Source organism: Anomaloglossus baeobatrachus, chromosome 4 (genome assembly GCF_048569485.1).
Source record: "Anomaloglossus baeobatrachus isolate aAnoBae1 chromosome 4, aAnoBae1.hap1, whole genome shotgun sequence".
Taxonomy (NCBI): domain Eukaryota; kingdom Metazoa; phylum Chordata; class Amphibia; order Anura; family Aromobatidae; genus Anomaloglossus; species Anomaloglossus baeobatrachus.
Window position 1 is genome coordinate 681,106,777 of NC_134356.1, and position 21,124 is coordinate 681,127,900.

Sequence of the window (21,124 nt, forward strand, 5' to 3'; positions counted from 1 at the left end):
ATATCAAGTTTGTTCAAAAGGATAAGGCACTTTTACCGAATTTCTAGTTACCAGGGTGCTCAGGTAGGTTTCCAGACCATGTACAGTAGTAATATATACAAGGCGCTCCTGAATTCAGTAAAATATGATGATTTTTTATTATTTCATACTCAGTTTAGTCAAGTCAGACGTTGCGGCCCAAACATGGCCTTCATCAGTAACTAGCACCTGAGATGAATAGAGATAGATTATAGTTTCACTCTTTTCATTGACAGTATTTGGAATGCTAGCAGATATGTGACTGGGATCTGCAGCCTGTTATTTCTGCCATGGGCAGTTGTGGTAATGCTATTAGGAGAGTCTCTGTGGTCTGCAGCCTGTCATAAGCAGTATCCAATATCAAGTTTGGGCTACCTACAGAGGTCCCACACTTATATAAAATATGTGCTGGAGTTGTTAGCCTGCCCCGATGCCATATTTCTGCTTGACATATTTATAGGAAGCACGGCTCACGAGATATTGAACATTTATTCCTGGTGCCGGTCTGTCTAGAAGTACAGAGGCATGTTAATTAGTAAGAAACTTCTTCCACAGTGTCACAGAAGGGGGTCTTCCTTTCCTTTTGTGTTCACAGCTCAACTAATTTCCATATCACATGGGATTGCTTTCTGCTCAAGCTACTCCTAACCAGACAGGTTCCTCAGGTTCATTAGCACACTGATTGAAGCTTCACAAGATGGCGGCTATAGGGATATGACTTATAGCTCAGAATATCCCTATGCCCTCACAGTACCCTTCACCTGTGATGGTTCCATGGCTCCCAACCTGGTTTCCTACTAGACTAGTTCTTCTTTTCAGTTTTCAGTGCTTCCGGAACTGATTAAGAATCAACAGTCTACATGTCACGATTCATCCTCTCAGTGATCAGGGAAGCATGCTGAGCTGTCAGTTGGGTAAGTGATAGCTCAGTCATCCAACCTGGAGCTGGGGCGTGCTGAGTCGTCAGTGTTTTCATTGACAGCCCAGTTATCCAATCTCATACTTGGTGGTGCTGGAATTTTTCAGATGTTCCCTGTTCCCAGTAATTGCCCAGCTACTTGACTGAGCAATTTATCCCAGAGCACTGCCAGTCTTAGCCTTTTGTTCAGTGGTTCTTTTTCCTCAGTTATCTGTGAGGCATGGATTGATCTTTTACTACCAGACCTCTGACTTCGTTTGACTGACCTTTTGCTTCATCCCTCTCCTTTGATCCTCTACACTCCATGCATTCTGACTCCAGACCGTGATCTGACTACGCCTCTGTTTATCCTCTTAATCTTGATGTACTCTCCTGGTATCTGACCCTGAAACATTTGACTACTGTGCCTCTCACTACATGTGAGGTTTAACACAATATGGATAATGGAATCCAGGTTTAATGCTGCGCTAGAAACCACATGAATCCAGGAGTATGTGATAAAATCCTTATTCTTTATTTCTGCAGGTCTACTCATTTCAAAGACATATCCGTCTTCTTCATCAGGACAAAAGACGAAGAAGACGGATATGTCTTTGAAACGCGTAGACCTGCAGAAATAAAGAATAAGGATTTCATCACATACTCCTGGATTCATGTGGTTTCTAGCGCAGCATTAAACCCGGATTCCTTTATCCATATTGTTTTATCTCTCGCTTCGGTGCTGATGCTGACCATTTTTTGATATATGTGCATCAAGGAGTTGTGCCTGACACAACTTCAAGAAGTGAGTGTGGCTTTGGCACCATATTTGCGAAACCTTATACCTGGTAAGACCCTATGTGCACTTTCTCTTCCACAGACAAATAATTCTACATGTGAGGTTTAATTATTGATTGTGACCAGATCTCATCTGTTTTCCTTCCCTGTAGAGGTCACATTTTATGAGGGACCACATGTTCTCTATGGGGTTTAGGTCAGATGAACAAGGGGGCCATGTCCCTATTTTTTCATCTTTTAGACCTTTACTGGCCAGCCACGCTGTGGAGTAGTTGGATGCATGTGATGGAGCATTGTCCTGCATGAAAATCATGGTTTTAAGATGAAAGACAAGACTGGAGCTGGAGAGAGCAAGCGAGCAGGCAGCAAAGTACTGGGGAGGTTTTGGTGCCAGAACAGGTGAGGGGCAAAGTGACTATCATTTTTTTTTAATTTATTTCTGATACCTTTCTTATGGAAATATCTCAGTACATATCTTTAGCAAAAACATTTCTGAACCACTCAATACACAAATGTATCTTCAACTTGCTGCCTACCAATTCTGTCACATAAAATTTATATCAGGTTCTCAAAGTATAGGAAGTAATAGAAACCAAAGGAGCAATATAATATATTTGGGGTAACCCAGATTCTGACCTTTGTTGAAATCTCACAATATGGCCTTTCTTCTAAAGGTAATTCCTCTGGAAATAAAAAATAGAAAATATGTCATATAAGCCAAAATCGAGACATAGAAAAAAAAGAAAAAATTAAGTATAAGCCTGGCGTTTGCAGGTTGTAATATGTTCTTAGAATGTGAATTGTGATTTAATATTTATTACAATTTACCCAGATTTAGTAATGTTCTTAATCTACATCATCAGAATTTCTGTGTGGGGGATTAGGATTCTTATCCACCCTTGTCATGTTATCCATCTTTAACCATTCTTGAGAGGTTTATGTTATTATGTTAATTCTCCTTATAGACAAAGGACATATAATCAATTCATTCTAATTACTTATTAGGGTATGTTCACACATATCATTTCTCACCTGTTCAGAAATGCCTACAATCTACAATGAACTCGCTGCCGCCCGACCACCGTGCGGAGCTGCCGCCCGACCACCGTGCGGAGCTGCCGCCTGACCTACACCCCACCTATTGTCTCCTCCCCATAATCCTATAGAATGTAAGCCCGCAAGGGTAGGGCCCTCTTTCCTCTGTACTAGTCTGTCTACTGTAACTTGTATATGTATTTTGTATGTAACCCCCTTCTCATGTACAGCACCATGGAATCAATGGTGCTCTATAAATAAATAATAATAATAATAATGTGTTATATAATGATGGGCGAACGTGATCGAGCATCAAAGTGCTTGGGTGCGCTCGGTGCTCAGAAGTATCCTTCATGAAACGTCAAACACAAAGCACAGGCTCTAGTAAGAGGCACTTGCAGTTTCTGAATGGCTCTCACTGTTGTTTTCGGATGTAGTGTATCCAAAAAACAAACAATAAAAAGCCCTCTCTCCCCCAGAAACCCTGTGTGTATGGCTGGCTGTATGTGGCCGGAGAGTTGAACTGCCCAATCATTGACTTCCATAATGCTCGTTACTGGAGTTGAGCCCATCCAAGCGTTGGACCTGCTTGACTCCAGTAAAGAGCATCGTAGTGTTCACTCACCATTACGAGTACCGAGCACTGAGCACTACACTGCTCGCCCATCATTAGTCACCAGCTTTTTGCTATCTCATCTGAGATGAACATAATGTAGGAAAAGAGACTCTGACTTTATATATTACTTAAGGGGGCTTTACACGCTACGACATCGCTAATGCGGAGTTGTTGGGGTCACTTGTGACGCACATCCGGCCACATTAGCGATGTTGTTGCGTGTGACACCGATGAGCGATTTTGCATCGTCGCAAAAACAGGCAAAATCGCTCTTCGGTGACATGGGGGTCCATTCTCAATTATCGTTACTGCACAAGTAATGAAGTTGTTCCTCGTTCCTGCAGCAGCACACATCGGTACGTGTGACACCGCAGGAACGAGGAACCTCTCCTTACCTGCCGCCGGCCACAATGTGGAAGGAAGGAGGTGGGCGGGATGTTATGTCCCGCTCATCTCCGCCCCTCCGCTTCTATTGGGCGGCCACTTAGTGACGCCGCACGGACCGCCCCCTTAGAAAGGAGGCGGTTCGCCGGCCAAAGCGACGTCGCTAGGCAGGTAAGTATGTGTGATGGGTCTGGGCAATGGTGGCAGGTACCCACACTAGCGATATCGGTACCGATATCGCAGTGTGTAAAGCGGCCTTTAGTTCACTGGGTGAAGTCATTCTTACACAGCATTCTGTGATGTCCAATGAAGCAGATCTCGGAGAGCTAATCTCGCCCACCCACTCAACTGTGTATATTATCCTTTGCCTGTTGATGATGGGCTGCTAATCAGTACTGGGACGTGTTCGGACTAGCAGGTGCATGAGGTGTAGTCTGAGCAGTGATTGGTGATAAAATGTTCATTTTAGGTCTACTTCACACGTCAGTGATTCTGGTACATATGTGGCAGCTTTTACACGTACCAGAATCACTGATATACGCAGACCCATTATAATCAATGGGTCTGCTCACACATCAGTGATTTTTCACTGACCGTGTTTCCATGCAGCGTACACGCGTGTCCTTATTTCCACATGGACACAAGTCTGTTTTTTCTGGCATCACTGATGTCACAGGGACCACACTGTGGTGTGATCCATGTAACACGTACCAGAAAAAAATGTATCTTTGAAATAAAATAATTTTTATACTCACCTTCTCCATCGATGCTGTCTCCGGCCCCTGCTGGCTGCTGCTTCCAAGCTGGCTAATTATGCTCATAAATATTTACTGCACAGCCAACCTGGAAGTAGCTTCAGCAGGGAGACCGCGCAGCCGGACACAGCAGAGCTGGAAATTCAGCACCACGGACAGCAGGAGCGAGGACAGGTGAGTTTGGAATACATGATCTTCATGTGCTATCACTAATCATGGATCATGGATGGCACATGGATAACACATGTGTGCTGTGTAATCACAGCACATGGAAGGACATATGCATTTTTAACATGTCAGTTAATGACATGTGTGTTTCACTGACGTGTGAAAGAAGCCTTAAGTAAACAACAGCACACAACCTGAAAAGTGACACATCATTGAATTCAGTATATTTGTACCTATGTCATGTTGTCTTCATATTACATAGGAAAAAGCTGCTGACAAATTCCCTCAAAGCAGCTGGAATGCAATAAGAGTGCATGCATTTCAGAAATGACTTTATTAATAAAGTCACAAGAAACAGGAAATATCCAAAGCACATTTAAAACATGACATAAGAAAAAGAGACAAACTGCAGTAGTGAAAAAAAGACAATAAAAAAATACTATAACAAGACACAAAAATACAATGAAAAAACACAATTAACCTAATTTACCCATTGGGTTCACAAAATTTGTAACATCAAAAATGCACCAAATAGTCATCATGGAAAATCAGCCAAAAGAAGTGTAGACATTTTCCTAATGAAGAAACCTTTTAGATTCAGGATGCATCTTTAAAATGGAATAGAGAAATTGATTTTATTTTATTTTTTTAATAAAATAAATTCAAGAATACTAATGAGTATTGCAATATCACTTACCCTCTTCTGCATTATCAGAGGTTTTTATTTGCTTTGGTCTAGGAAGGGAAAAATCATGAAAACACTCATTAATTAAGAAAAAATGTACTTGGCTAAATAACATTGCACATACATACAGTTAAGGCTGCTTTACACGCAGCGATGTTGCTAGTGACTCGCCCACCCCAGGGCTATGGGACACCCGGTGCCGGGCCGGACTAGTCCGGTGGTAGTCAGTGGTGGTGGGGCCCGGCTCCGTGGCCCTGGTGGGTGTCAGTTAAATATGTGGCTGATGACTTTAAGTTTGTGTTCGTGACGCCACCTGTGGTATGCGGCTATTAAGCCGCCGCTGCTGTGTAAGGCCTCCGGGGTGATGAAGTGGCAGCAATGGTGGTACTGCTCCCCACAGGTGGAGCGGTGCCCCGGGACACAGTTGGTGCTTGTGGAAGTCAATGGTGTTGTGTGACTAGCACGGTGCAGGGCCGACAAGCAATGAAAGAAACAGGCACAAACAGTAGTCTCTTTACCTTCTCCTCTTTTACTCGGCAGAAGTTTAGTCCAGGGAGACCGTCACAGATGGTAAAGGTGGTCCGGCCGGCCTGGAAGTGCCTGGGGTGATCTTTGGCCAGTTGAGTATGAGGCCTACTCCTTAATCTTTCTTTGCTGTTTAGGACCCTGCACTCTTAATTTAGCAATGGCCCTCTTGCTGCTGGGACTGGTGGTTCGTCCCTTTTTCTGTGGGGTAGACTGCGCAGGCCCTCTCTGGTGCTTCTCTGCTGGAGTCCACACCAGGCCCTTGGGATGCAGCTGTACCCTCAGTTTGCTTCTGGGCCAGGGGGCTTGCAGCTCTCCTGCCCTCCGGATTCAGCTACCAGGGATGGATTTTATGCCCTGGCAACCACAGACTCCGATGTCCGAGTCTCCTCTGTGCCTCTCTGCACCTCTTGCTTCACTGGGCCAAGCTATTCCAGCTCTAGGCCCCAGTTCCACAAGGCAGCACTACTCTCCATCTGTCCTCTTTCACTCCTGTCTCCAGACTAACTACTACTTCCTCCCTTCAGCCAGACTTAAGGAATGCTCCCTGAAGTTCCAGGTTCAGAGCTCCCTCTGCTGGCTGGAGGGAGAACTGTGTTGGGTGTTAACTTACTGGCCAATAGATCTCCCAATTACCTCCAGGCTCAGCATTAACCCTTTGGGAGGGCAATGCTGTTGTGGCGACCAGGTCCTGGGGCGCCACACTCCCCCTTAGTTAAATTCAGTACTCCCGGACTGTAGAAACAAACATGACATGTTAGAACATTTCATCCCATTATGGGAGGCGCATTACTTGAACGTTACAAACTTAAACATTACTATAAGAGTCCAGTGTGGCTCCCTGCCGGGTGTCCATTACACTGCTCCATGGGGGACCCGCCGCGATCAAACCCCCAACGTAGGCTCTTGGCGTGCGTCAGAGCATTGTTGACCCCACTCTATGCACGCCGGATGGGTTTTTCTTCAGGGGTGTTGAGCACACTGGTGCTAACTATGAACAATTTAGGTCCCTTTGGAGGGACTCGCATCCTAGTCACCTCCCGCATTTTTATCTGCACCGATGAAAAGAACGCTTGAATAAAAAAGAAATTGTTTGGCATAGCAGCTGTTTGCGGTCGATTTTTCATCTTCCTGTTGTTGGATCTCCTAGCTGCTCAATACCGACCAGCACGCTGCGCCTGCAAACCAGCGCTACATGGCAGTCATCAGCACGTGAGCCACTGAACTTGGAGGTAATCTGAGGGCAGGCGGTGCAGGACTTGTTCACTTGTTGCTACAGTATATTTGGATTCTTTTCTGGAGTCTTTTTTGCACGCTGTTGCCGGGCTCAGTACCAAAGTTCGCAAGAGACTGTGTGTTTTATCACATTTGCGGTGGCCACGATGGAACTGATGGACAATGAAAGCGCAAGTTCTGTGGACGTTCCAGGTGTACAGGCGGGGAGGATCGATGCGGCTTCCTTTTTCGAGGAATGCAATCTAAAAAAGGACACTGAGGTACTTGGCATTAAAACACTCGAAAATAAGATATATTCCCTCTCTGACAGAGAGGTGCGTCTATTTTGGACTATAAAGTCGTTACAGTCTTATGTTGATTGCGGCAGGGTCCCTAGGGGCCTCCGAGTGATAAAAACATTGTCCCATTTTCAAGATGATAAAAACTTTACTAAAGAATGGGAGAGCATTCAGCATGATTGTTCCATGAGGCTGCTACAGCTGGTCTTGAAGAAAAATGAGGAGGAATATTCAGCTCTGAACATACAGCTGGACGTTTTGAAAAAAGACACTCGTTCACGTGTCACTGAGGGTGTATGGTTAACATTCATACAGAATTTGGACAAAAAATTGATTGACACTCAGACAGAGATTAAAATTAAAAAAAGAGAAAAGTTTATGAGAGATAAAAAAGATTACGAAATGGGACAAATTTTCTGTTGGACAAAAGATCGCACTAAAAATTATAAAAGAAAACCTTATATAAAAAACAAAAAATTGGGTAACCAGGAAAGAGGGTACTGGACCACTGAATCGGAGTCCAGTGGCTCTGAGGATGTGGTTCCAGGCCCCTCTAGAATGGTGACCCCTCAAGTTGGGCCAAATCCTGCCCCTTTAGGAAACGCATCCGTAGGGGGGGCAGGAAGAGGCACAAGGGGAAGAGGTCACAAGAGAAAATTTGTCTCATGGAAGAATTAGAATATTTGTCACCCTCTCTCTCTCCTTCTGCCAGTAATGTTGTTAACCTGTCTGAACATGTGTTGACCGATGATATGGTAGCCGTCCTATCTAGAGGTTTAAATTTTTGCGTGCCAGAAGAGTTTGATTTTTCTGAATTCAGAATTGATTTATATAAAGCCACAAGGAAAATGCACTTGCATAAGTTTTTTCACCAGACGTCGACCACTTCCACTATAGTCCCTGAGGGTCACCAACCTTGCACAACTGAGGGGTGCGATTGGGATATCACGGGGGCTTTTGACTCCACTGTAACCCAGGCCGCTGGTTTGCTGTTGAGTCTGAATGACCCCGAGGGCGAAAAGCCTTTTGACCCAGGTGGTGACACTAATGAATGTGGTAGATTCACTAAGGGGGTGAAATCTAATTTTTTCCCCCCGGTGGCCCATGGTAATTTAATTGATGTGTTTCAGGAAGCAGTTGTCAAGGATGTGGAGGCATTGCTATATTTCAAAATGGATAATAATCTTAATGAGGGAGAAGCGGCAGCGGTAAAAATAATGCGCACGTGGAATGACACAGTATTCCGCCAAGCGGATAAAGGCGGTAATATTGTGTTGTTAACGCGCACCGCTTATATTAAAGAATGCTTAAGGCATCTGCAGGATCGTGATACATACACTCCCTTACAATCTAACCCCATTACTGAGTATAAGAAGCAATTAACACGCTTATTGGGGAGATATGTAACACTCGGTTTTCTCACTAGCACTCAGGTCGAAAAATTAATTCCAGAATTTCCCACAAAACCCCATTGGTATGCTATACCTAAGATACACAAAGATAGTGTCAACCCCCCTGGCCGCCCGATAGTGGCTGGCATCGGTTCGTTAACTGAGCCGTTGTCCCACTATCTTGATTGGTTATTGAGGCCTCTGATGGAAAGAATCCCTTCCTATGTGAAGGATAGTAACGATTTTATATCTTTGTTGAGAGGTTTTGATTGGCAGGAGGGGTTTAATCTTGTGTCCATCGATGTGGAAAGCCTGTATACACGGATACCCCAGAACCTGGGTGTACAGGCAGTGAGGGAGACAGTGGCTCGCAGTGGAAAAACGCAGTTGTATTGCGATTTTGTAGGTGAAGCTTTGAATTTTGTGCTTTCAAAAAACGCATTCATGTTCCTGGATAAATGGTACGTCCAGTGCGGGGGTACTGCAATGGGTACCCCCGTATCGTGCGCTATGGCTAATATTTTTTTGGGTTTTTTTGAGAGCGTATACGTTTTCGTTAGCACAAACCCATTTCTCAAGCACGTGAAGTTGTTCCTCAGATATGTTGACGACATATTCATGGTGTGGGATGGTACAGAGGAGGCGTTCCCAGGTTTTGTCACCTACCTTAATAGTACAAACACCATGAATATGTCGTTTACATCATGTTTTGGAGGCAACGTTATAACATTTTTGGATATAGAGGTAGAAGTGAAAGAAGGGTTAATATTGACAAGGATGTATAGGAAACCAACTGCCTCTAACTCGTTACTGCACTTTCAGAGTGCCCACCCCACTCATACTAAAGTAGCTTTACCCTACTCTCAGTTTTTGAGACTAAGGAGGATCAATAATGTAAAAGAGATTTTTGAAGAACAAGCTGGGGATTTAAGATCAAGGTTATTGGCACGGGGTTACCCTAGTACATTAATTGATTCTGCGTATGAGAAGGCGTGTTCTGAGAGTTCTGAAAATCTATGGGTCAGCCAATCTTCTGGTATTGGAAAATTGTCACATAGTCAGGCAAAGGCAAAAAAGGTGAGAAAAACGAACAATGCCGTAAATAGGTTTATGTTCAGTTTTAGGTTTGGCCCCTTAGATGGAGTAATAAAAAAAGCCATAAAAAAGAATTGGCATATCCTTGCCAACGACCCGGATCTAAAGAGTATGACAGATGCAGGACCCCTAGTCTCTTATAGACGGTGTAATAATTTGAGAGATCTGCTGGTGAAAAACAGGGTGACCTGTCAGTCCACATGGCTCGAGAAATGTTCGCCCGTTGGGAATTTTCGCTGCGGTCACTGCAAGTTTTGCGCCTTACATCTCACTGGTACATCTCTTCAAATTGGTTCCTTTTCTCACCAGGTCAGGCAGTTTATTTCCTGCAAGACGAAGTATGTGGTTTATGTGATTGTATGCCCCTGTGGAAGATTTTATATAGGGAAGACAATAAGGTGCATGTACATACGCTTTAGGGAGCACTATAAATCGATTTCCACAGGTAAAGGTTCTCCTAGGCTAATAGAACACATTCGCACAGCACATGAAGGTAATCCCAACATCTTGCGCTTTGCAGGACTAGTCCAGGTTTCCCTGCCTCCACAAGGGGGCGATCTCCATAAGTTATTGCTACGTAAAGAAGCAAGTATGATAATAAAATTTGGAGCGCAGGGAAACCTGGGTTTGAATGACCGTAACGACCTAGCGGTATTCTTATAATACCGGCTTGCATAAAACTGATTTTTTGCAAATTATTTTCGAGTGATGGATTCATTTTGGATCTTTTGATAAATGAGTGGTTATGTCATTAAAAAGAATAATATGAACATAATGGGTTATGTATTGATATGACATTGATAAATGCCTCTGTACCTTTCAGGTGAATTTTTTCCTTTTTTTTTTTTTTTTTTTCCCCTGTTTTCATGTTTGTTTTTGAAATGTGTGTCACATTGATTGTATGACCATGTTTTAAATGGGATGTGTTGTCTGCACTTATGTTAATCACTATCATGTGTGCATTCCTCTGTTTTTAATGTGCGGTGATGTGGCCTGGATGCACTCCCCTTTATAAGGTGCGTGCGGCCATTCCCCGACGTGGACCCGTAGAAGTCTGGCTTACAGACGAAACGGCCGTCGTCCTTTGGAGGGACTCGCATCCTAGTCACCTCCCGCATTTTTATCTGCACCGATGAAAAGAACGCTTGAATAAAAAAGAAATTGTTTGGCATAGCAGCTGTTTGCGGTCGATTTTTCATCTTCCTGTTGTTACAATTTAGGTGTTGGCCACCCATAGTCCAGTGGCCCAATTGTCCATTTTCGCAATCAAAGAAAAAGAAAAACATTTTGTACACAACATTACAGACATTTCGCATAACTATTTACATTCTAATAAATACTCCTTCTTTTTCCCTTATACAGTTGACTCTCTATACCTTGGAGGGGGTTGTCCCCGAGTGCTGCGTTGAGACCTGCGTAGCTCTGGTGTTTGTCCCTGACTACTTGGTGTGTCTTCTACCTCAGCACTACAGGTAGGCCTAACCCCGATAGGTAAGCGTGATGATTGCCTATGTGGTCTAAGAGTCGCCAAGGGTATGACAGGTTCACCACTGACAGGGGGTTGATCCTCCTGTTCCACTGCTGGCGTGTCATCTCGTGTTGGAGCGGACGGTTCTTTAGGTGGGTCCGGAACCTCTTCTGTTTCTGGCTCAACCAACTGCGGAAACGTCAAAACTGGTACCACTATGGCATTGTTTATTCGGGTCCAAGTTTTGGGGAATTTTCCAAGGATTGTTTGGATCATCTCCCCCTCTTTCTCTTGACTTTGGGGACTTCCTTGTACTTCTTCCATTTCTCTTTGGATTCTGCACCGTTCAGGGCACGCTTTCAGGCGGTCTCGAGAGACTGCTTGATAGGTCTTGCCTTCATCCTTGCTTATGAGGCATACCTTACTGTTGTCAAAGTTGGAGGGGATAATGGTGTAGGGCTCGTTTTCCCACTGATCATCCAATTTATGCATCCTCCGCTTCTTCTTGAGGACTTGTTCTCCAGGTGCTAAGGGAGTTGCTGGGGCTGTTTGATTGTAATGCTGCTCTTGTCTCGTTCTTGCTTGAGACAAGGCCCTCTCTACGCATTCCTGGACCTTACGGTACCGCTGCTGCCGCTCTGAATCCCAATCTTTCATTTCCTGAACCGCGTCAGGTGACACAGTCCCCATCTCAAAGTCTACAGGTAACTTGCCAGGTCTGGCTCGCATCAGGTAAGCAGGGCTGCAGTTGGTCGAATTTACCGGGATATGGTTGTACAAGTCTACCAGATCTGGTAACTTTTCTGGCCATTGGTTTCTTTCTTCCAAAGGTAGAGTCTTGAGCATGTCAATAACCACATGGTTCATCTTCTCGCACAATCCATTGGTTTGGGGGTGGTACGGTGTGGTTCTGATTTTCTTACAACCGTACAGGTTACAGAACTCTTGGAACACTTCGGCCTCGAATGCAGGACCCTGATCAGTCAGTACCCTTTCAGGGTAACCGTGAGGTCGACAAAAGTAGGCCTGAAATGCTCTCGCTGCTGTTCTGGCTGTCTGGTCCTTCACGGGCACTACTACCAGGAAACGGGAGTAATGGTCCACAATGGTGAGGGCGTACACATAGCCTGACCGGCTTGGTGTTAACTTCACGTGGTCCAGGGCCACCAACTCCAGGGGCTGCTTCGTGACAATTGGCTGTAGGGGAGACCTTTGGCTGGCATCATCTTTCCGCCTCAGGTTACATGGACTACACTCTCGGCACCACTTCTCGATCATCTTTCTCATGTGCACCCAGTAGAACCGTTCGCGGAGTAGGGTCTCCAACTTCTTCCACCCGAAGTGTCCTGCGTTATCATGATAAGCTGCTAGGACCATTGGAGCATCCCTCTGTGGGACCACTATCTGCCAGACGAGTTCATTTGTTCGCCAGTTGACATATCTCTTGCAGAGCTTGCCTTGGTATGTGAACAGTCGTCCCCTCTCCTTCCACAGCTGCTGGGCTTCTTCTGGAGCATCTGGGCCAAGATGGGTCTCAGCTTGTGCTAGCTTCTCTTTGACCAATCGCACGGCCGGGTCACCGTTCTGTGTCTCTTCCCAATTATGGTGGAGTAATGGGTTGACCGAGACCTCGTGCTGGCTCGAGCGCTTCACTCCTACAGCATGCTCACACTGGGAAACACCTTGGTGATGGAAAGCCGGTAACTCTATCTCTTCGAGTTCATCCAGGTCTTCTCCAGACTCGGGTAAGTGAGGCATTCTGGACAGCGCATCAGCATTGTTATTCTTCTTGCCAGCCCGATACTTGATGGTAAAGTCAAAGTTAGACAGCCGGGCCATCCATCGCTGTTCCAACGCACCTAACTTGGCTGTTGCCAGGTGTGTCAACGGATTGTTGTCCGTGAAGATGGTGAACTTGGCCGATGCCAGATAGTGCTTGAAGCGTTCAGTCACTGCCCAAACAATAGCGAGGAACTCCAGCTTGAAGGAACTGTAGTTTTCTGGATTCCTTTCTGTGGGCCGAAGCTTCCTACTGGCGTACGCTATCACCCTCTCTCTGCCTCCCTGCACCTGGGACAGAACTGCTCCCAGGCCCACGTTGCTGGCGTCTGTATACAGTACAAACGGCTGGCTGTAGTCAGGGTAGGCCAGAATTTCTTCTCCCGTGAGAGCCCCTTTCAGCCGGACAAAGGATGCTTCTAGTTGGCTGCTCCATTCAAATGGAGGGCTCTGCTTCTTAGCCTGCTTTGGCTGGCCCACCAGGAGATCTTGAAGGGGCGCTGCTATCTTTGTGAAACCATCAATGAACCTTCGGTAGTAGCCCACCAGCCCAAGGAACTGCCGCACCTCTTTTACCGTCGTGGGTCTTGGCCAGTCCTTGATTACGGTGACTTTCTCCGGATCAGGTGCCACACCTTCTGCGCTGACCACATGACCCAGGTACTGCACCTTTGGCTTCAAGAGGTGGCATTTGGACGGCTTGATCTTCAGGCCATATTTCGACAAAGACTCAAACACTTCTGCTAAGTGCTTCAGGTGGTCTTCATAAGTCTTGGAGTAGACTATGACGTCATCCAGGTACAACAGCACGGTTTCAAAGTTGTGGTGGCCCAAGCAGCACTCCATCAACCTTTGGAATGTCCCTGGGGCGTTGCAGAGCCCGAATGGCATACAGTTGAACTCGCAGAGGCCCATTGGCGTCGTGAATGCAGTCTTCTCCTTATCCGCCTCTGCCACGGGAACCTGCCAATACCCACTGGTGAGATCCAAGGTGGAGAAATACTTAGCTGACTTTAAGGCTGTTAGTGACTCCTCTATTCTGGGCAGTGGATAAGCATCTTTATGTGTAATGCGGTTAATTTGCCTGTAATCTACACACATTCTCATTGTACCATCTTTTTTCTTTACGAGCACTAGTGGAGCTGCCCAGGGGCTACAACTATCTCTGATAACCCCAGCCTCCTTCATTTCCCACAACATTTCTTTGGCACGCTGATACTGTGCGGGGGGTACAGGGCGGTATCTCTCTTTAATGGGATGATGATCACCCGTGGGGATTTGATGTTTAACCCCTTTCACCTGCCCAAAATCTAGGGGGTGTTTGCTGAAGACCCGCTCGTACTCCTGTACCACCCGGTAAACCCCATGCTTTTGGTGTGAGGGGGTGGAGTCGGTGCCCACATGTAATTTTTGGCACCAGTCTTCCAGCTGCCCCTTAGAGTCATTGTCTTCCGCCTGGTCGGATGGGATCAAGGGTTCCACTGCTTTGATGGTATTGTTGCTGACAGTGTACAGTTTTGCTACAGTGGCGTACCGGGGCAATTTGGCCTCCTCCTCCCCACAATTCAGGACACGGACGGGCACTCTCCCCTTGCGGACGTCTGCTACCCCTCTGGCTACCAGGACTCCAGGCCTACTGTCTGAATACACCGGTTCTACCAAGGCATGGTAATCCTGACCCTTGAGGCCTATTGCTGCCCGACACCATATCAACATTTCACTTCTTGGGGGTATTGCAATGGGGAGGGGGTCACTTACCCTCACACTGCCAATTTCTCCTCCGGCCAGCTCTACCTGCTGCCTCCTCATCAGGGCTCTGATCTCCCTCTGCAGGGCACGCTGCTGCCCGGAGCTGGCGGTTTCAGACGCCTGTTGCAACAAAATTATCACTTCGGCAATACAATTTTCTATCATATTTGTACCAATGGTTAGCAGTGGGTCAGATTCTTTGCGATCAATATCTACAATTATCATCCCCTGACATGGCAATTCTACCCGCCCCACTTTAATGGTTACTTCTTTGTACCCAGTTTGAGGTAAGGGCTGACCATTATTGGCCACAATTGTTAAATCATCGTCTGGGCCATGGTCAATGTCTGAATCAGCCCAATATCTTTTGTACAGTTTGTAGGGGATGGTTGTTACCTGGGACCCCGTATCCAGGAGGGCATTCAAAGGGATCCCATCCAGCATAATGGGAAGGACCGGTCGTCCTCCCACATACTTGCTGCGGCTGGGGTTTGAGCCGGGCTTCCTTACACCTGGGGGTTGGCTCCTGGCCCCAGGCTCGGCACATTTAAAGGACAGCGTCGTGCAATGTGGCCCGCCTGGCTGCAGCGGCGGCAGATCGGTTGTCCTGTTGAATCATACCGGTCTGTGTCTTTTCCTCGGGTCGGCGGAATCCTCCTCTGTCGCATCAATGGGACGTCATCTGGGCTGGAGGCCAACTCGATTCTTGCAGGCGATGGGGCCACTTGTAGAGACTGCACGGTCTTGGCAAGGGCAGCTACAGTCCTTGTCAGCTCCTGGACCTGCTGTCTGAGCTCTGCAGTGGGATCTTTATCCAGGGACTGCGCCTCAGCCCCTGCAGCAGCTCGTGTTGCAGGCACCACCCCGGGGTACGTGATAGCAAGAGGCCGGAGGGTTACCGGGTCATTCGGTGTAGATTCTCTCAGTACCCGGATGGCCTGGTCCTTAAACTTTGCAAAGTCCAGAGCAGGGTTCTGCAGGACCATGATACGCAGCTGGGTCCTGTGGGCATCTGACCGGAGCCCCTCTATGAACTGCTCAGTTAGGAGTTTGTGTTCTTCACGTACACTCTCTGGGTCCACCTGTTTAACTGCTTTCAGGGCCTCCTGTAAGTTTAAGGCATAGTCCCTTATGCTGTCTGTGGCCCGCTGCTTGCACCCAAAGAATCTCATCTTTATCTCTGCTGCGGTGCGGGTGTCAAAAGTACTCTTTAGCTTGGCCAATATCTGGGTTACTGTCCCTTTATCTGTATGAGGCCAGGACTTCACTTCACGCTGGGCTGCGCCGGCTAGCTGTCCCATTAATATGCCCACCTTCTGGCTCTCAGTCAGCGGATACACCCGGAACAAGCTGTGCAGGCTTTCTCTGAAGTCGCTCAAGGTATGGGACTCCCCGGAGTACTGCGGCAGCCATTCTGCTCCTGGGATGTACGGCATTGTGATCGGCATTACCGGCGCTGCAGCAGGGGCTGGGGCGACGGCGACTGGGATTGCTTCGGCTGGTGCTGCGGCGTCTCGGGCTATGGCAGCCACCTGCCCTCCCTCTGAGTCGGACATCTTCCTCCCCCTTAGTGAACCTTACCAGGCTCCGTTCACTTTTCAAATTTCCTTCTGGGTCGCGCAGGGTTAACAGCGCTCTGCTCTGATGGCGCACTCCCTTCGCGCTCTTTGTCAGGCACGCCCCCCTTCTTCCTGCGCTCGGCGAGGCTAATGGCGGCGGCAGTTTGCAGACAGTACACAGTCTTTTAAGCACAATTCCTGCAGGCGCACAGTACCCGGTGTGACCGGGCACGAAATCCTGTTCGTGACGCCAAAAGTTGACTCACCCACCCCAGGGCTATGGGACACCCGGTGCCGGGCCGGACTAGTCCGGAGGTAGTCAGTGGTGGCGGGGCCTGGCTCCGTGGCCCTGGTGGGTGTCAGTTAAATATGTGGCTGATGACTTTAAGTTTGTGTTCGTGACGCCACCTGTGGTATGCGGCTATTAAGCCGCCGCTGCTGTGTAAGGCCTCCGGGGTGATGACGTGGCAGCAATGGTGGTACTGCTCCCCACAGGTGGAGCGGTGCCCCGGGACACAGTTGGTGCTTGTGGAAGTCTATGGTGTTGTGTGACTAGCACGGTGCAGGGCCAACAAGCAATGAAAGAAACAGGCACAAACAGTAGTCTCTTTACCTTCTCCTCTTTTACTCGGCAGAAGTTTAGTCCAGGGAGACCGTCACAGATGGTAAAGGTGGTCCGGCCGGCCTGGAAGTGCCTGGGGTGATCTTTGGCCAGTTGAGTATGAGGCCTACTCCTTAATCTTTCTTTGCTGTTTAGGACCCTGCACTCTTAATTTAGCAATGGCCCTCTTGCTGCTGGGACTGGTGGTTCGTCCCTTTTTCTGTGGGGTAGACTGCGCAGGCCCTCTCTGGTGCTTCTCTGCTGGAGTCCACACCAGGCCCTTGGGATGCAGCTGTACCCTCAGTTTGCTTCTGGGCCAGGGGGCTTGCAGCTCTCCTGCCCTCCGGATTCAGCTACCAGGGATGGATTTTATGCCCTGGCAACCACAGACTCCGATGTCCGAGTCTCCTCTGTGCCTCTCTGCACCTCTTGCTTCACTGGGCCAAGCTATTCCAGCTCTAGGCCCCAGTTCCACAAGGCAGCACTACTCTCCGTCTGTCCTCTTTCACTCCTGTCTCCAGACTAACTACTACTTCCTCCCTTCAGCCAGACTTAAGGAATGCTCCCTGAAGTTCCAGGTTCAGAGCTCCCTCTGCTGGACGGAGGGAGAACTGTGTTGGGTGTTAACTTACTGGCCAATAGATCTCCCAATTACCTCCAGGCTCAGCATTAACCCTTTGGGAGGGCAATGCTGTTGTGGCGACCAGGTCCTGGGGCGCCACACTAGCAATCTCACCCACCCTTGTCGTTTGTGCATCACGGGCAAATCGCTGCCCGTGGTGAACAATCTCGCTTGGACGCGTCACACTTGCTTATCTTCCTAACTACATCGCTGTGGCCGGCGAACAACCTCTTTTCTAAGGGGGATGTTCGTGCGGTGACGTCACACAGTGGGCCACCAATAGAAGCGGAGGGGCGGAGACCAGCCGCATGAACGACACTCCCACCTCGTTGCCGGAGGACGCAGGTAAGCTGTTGTTCGTCATTCCCGGGGTGTCACACGTAGCGATGTGTGCTGCCTCAGGAACGACGAACAACCTGCGTACAAAACGAGCAATGATTTTTTGAAAATGAACGACGTGTCAACGATCAACGATTAGGTGAGTATTTCTGATCGTTATCACTCGTTCATAGGTATCACACGCAACGACATCGCTAACAATGCTGGATGTGCGTCACGAATTCCGTGACCCCGATGACATATCGTTAGATACGTTGTTGCGTGTAAAGCGGCCTTTAGACCCTGAAATATTTGGACAGTGACATAAATTTTGGCATTTTAGCTGTTTACCAAAATAAATTTAGGATACAGTCCTATAATCAATATGGCCTTCAAGTGCCAACTCTCAGCTTTAATATGAGATCATTCACATCCTAATTGGAGGAAGGGTTTACGAGTTACAGATCTTTAATACGTAGCTGCCACTTTTCAAGGGTGCAAAGGTAGTTGGACAATTATCTCAAAAGCTCTTTAATGGGCTGTGTGAGCTACTCCCCCATTAATCTGTCATTAGTTAAGCAGGTGAAAGTTCTGGAGCTGATTCCAGGTGCGGCATTTGCATTTGGAAGCTGTTGCTGTCAAACCACAACATGAGGTTAGTTGAGCTCTCAATGAAAGTGAAACAGACCATCATTAGACTGAAAACAAGAAGCAATCCATCTGAGATATAGCAGAAATATTAGGAGCGGCCAAATCAACAGTTTGGTACATCCTGCAAAAAAAAGAGGGCACTGGTGAACTAGGACCTCAAAAAGATTTGGACGTCAATGGAAGACAACTATGGTGGTTGATAGCAGAATCCTTTCCATGGTGAAGAAAACCAATTCATAACATTCACCCACTCCCAGGAAGAAGGCATTTCCGTATCTAAGTTCTAAGTCTATCATACAGAGAAGACTTCATAGGATCAAATACAGAAGGTTCATCACAAGGTAACAACCATTAATTAGCCTGACAATTAGAAAGGCCAGATTAGACTTTGCTGTTTTTCCATATCCGGGCGTCTTCTTCAGATGTTTTTGTCAGAGGACGGCTGAGACTAAGATCAACCTGTATATGACTAAAATGTATATTACTAAAATTAATTTGAAATTTGAAATTTTATATTTCAGTTTCCTTTCACATTATAAATTCAAATTAATATTCATTCTGAAATAAAAGAAAAGCTTTTGTTTGTGTATGAAAGGTAAAGCCTTAAAAGGTACATTAGGATCAGATAAAAGTTTAAAATGGAGTAAATAACATCTGCAAATAACTCAGACGATACACGATGAGATACAGTGAGTGAGGCCTTAAATTGGAAAAATTTGTTTTTGCAAATATTTGAAATGTTTCAGATTTACTGGTATAGTTTTATTTTCAGTAAATATGGTAAAAATTTCCTTAATAAGATTCTATAGACCTGTTTGACAGATTTTAACATATCATGATGGTTGCTTTGAAATAGTAAAATCCCAAGTTTTATTCTGCAATCTTCATAGTATCATTCATTTTCAGATCACCTCATATGAGACCTTTTGTAAGTTCCAAGATTTTCTCTTGTTTGAAAATGTTTTTCTCCCTGTAATATAGGCTGGATGTGAGGTCTGTGTGTCACATCCAGTGATAATAGCTGTATCTGGTTTTATGTGAGCCCTGTGGCCTCTATCCCAGTAATATAGGCTGGATGTGAGGTCTGTGTGTCTCTCCCAGTAATATAGGCTGGATGTGAGGTGAATGTATCTCTCCCAGTAATATAGGCTGGATGTGAGGTCTGTGTGTCTCTCCAGTAATATAGGCTGGATGTGAGCTCTGTGTATCTCTCCCAGTAATATAGGCTGGATGTGAGGTCTGTGTGTCTCTCCAGTAATATAGGCTGGATGTGAGCTCCGTGTGTCTCTCTCCCAGTAATATAGGCTGGATGTGAGCTCTGTGTGTCTCTCCCAGTAATATAGGCTGGATGTGAGGTCTGAGTCTCTCTCCCAGTAATATAGACTGGATGTGAGCTCTGTGTGTCTCTCCCAGTAATATAGGCTGGATGTGAGCTCTGTGTGTGTCTCCCAGTAATATAGGCTGGATGTGAGCTCTGTGTGTGTCTCCCAGTAATATAGACTGGATGTGAGCTCTGTGTGTGTCTCCCAGGAATATAGACTCGATGTGAGCTCTGTGTGTCTCTCTCCCAGTAATATAGGCTGGATGTGAGCTCTGTGTGTCTCTCCCAGTAATATAGGCTGCATGTGAGCTCTGTGTCTCTCTCCCAGTAATATAGGCTGGATGTGAGCTCTGTGTCTCTCTCCCAGTAATATAGACTGGATGTGAGCTCTGTGTGTCTCTCCCAGTAATATAGGCTGGATGTGAGCTCTGTGTGTGTCTCCCAGGAATATAGACTGGATGTGAGCTCTGTGTGTGTCTCCCAGTAATATAGACTGGATGTGAGCTCTGTGTGTCATTCTCCCAGTAATATAGACTGGATGTGAGCTCTGTGTGTGTCTCCCAGGAATATAGACTGGATGTAAGCTCTGTGTGTGTCTCCCAGTAATATGGACTGGATGTGAGCTCTGTGTGTCTCTCTCCCAGTAATATAGGCTGGATGTGAGCTCTGTGTGTCTCTCCCAGTAATATAGGCTGGATGTGAGCTCTGTGTGTCTCTCCCAGTAATATAGACTGGATGTGAGCTCTGTGTGTCTCTCTCCCAGTAATATAGGCTGGATGTGAGGTCTGTGTGTCTCTCCCAGTAATATAGGCTGGATGTGAGCTCTGTGTGTGTCTCCCAGGAATATAGACTGGATGTAAGCTCTGTGTGTGTCTCCCAGTAATATGGACTGGATGTGAGCTCTGTGTGTCTCTCTCCCAGTAATATAGGCTGGATGTGAGCTCTGTGTGTCTCTCCCAGTAATATAGGCTGGATGTGAGCTCTGTGTGTCTCTCCCAGTAATATAGGCTGGATGTGAGCTCTGTGTGTCTCTCTCCCAGTAATATAGGCTGGATGTGAGGTCTGTGTGTCTCTCCCAGTAATATAGGCTGGATGTGAGCTCTGTGTGTCTCTCCCAGTAATATAGGCTGGATGTGAGCTCTGTGTGTCTCTCTCCCAGTAATATAGGCTGGAT

At 46.7% G+C, this 21,124-nt stretch overlaps 1 protein-coding gene across 1 annotated transcript in view; it reads right to left on the minus strand.

The window, feature by feature from the left end:
• Positions 1-21,124, minus strand: part of LOC142302123 (uncharacterized) — a 119,637-nt gene that overhangs the window by 7,971 nt on the left and 90,542 nt on the right. The window contains exons 7-8 of the mRNA XM_075343208.1: positions 5,370-5,407; positions 2,351-2,397 (exon numbers count right to left, since the gene is read on the minus strand). Coding sequence (XP_075199323.1) covers positions 2,351-2,397; positions 5,370-5,407 — 85 coding nt within the window. The remainder of the gene's footprint in view (positions 1-2,350; positions 2,398-5,369; positions 5,408-21,124) is intronic.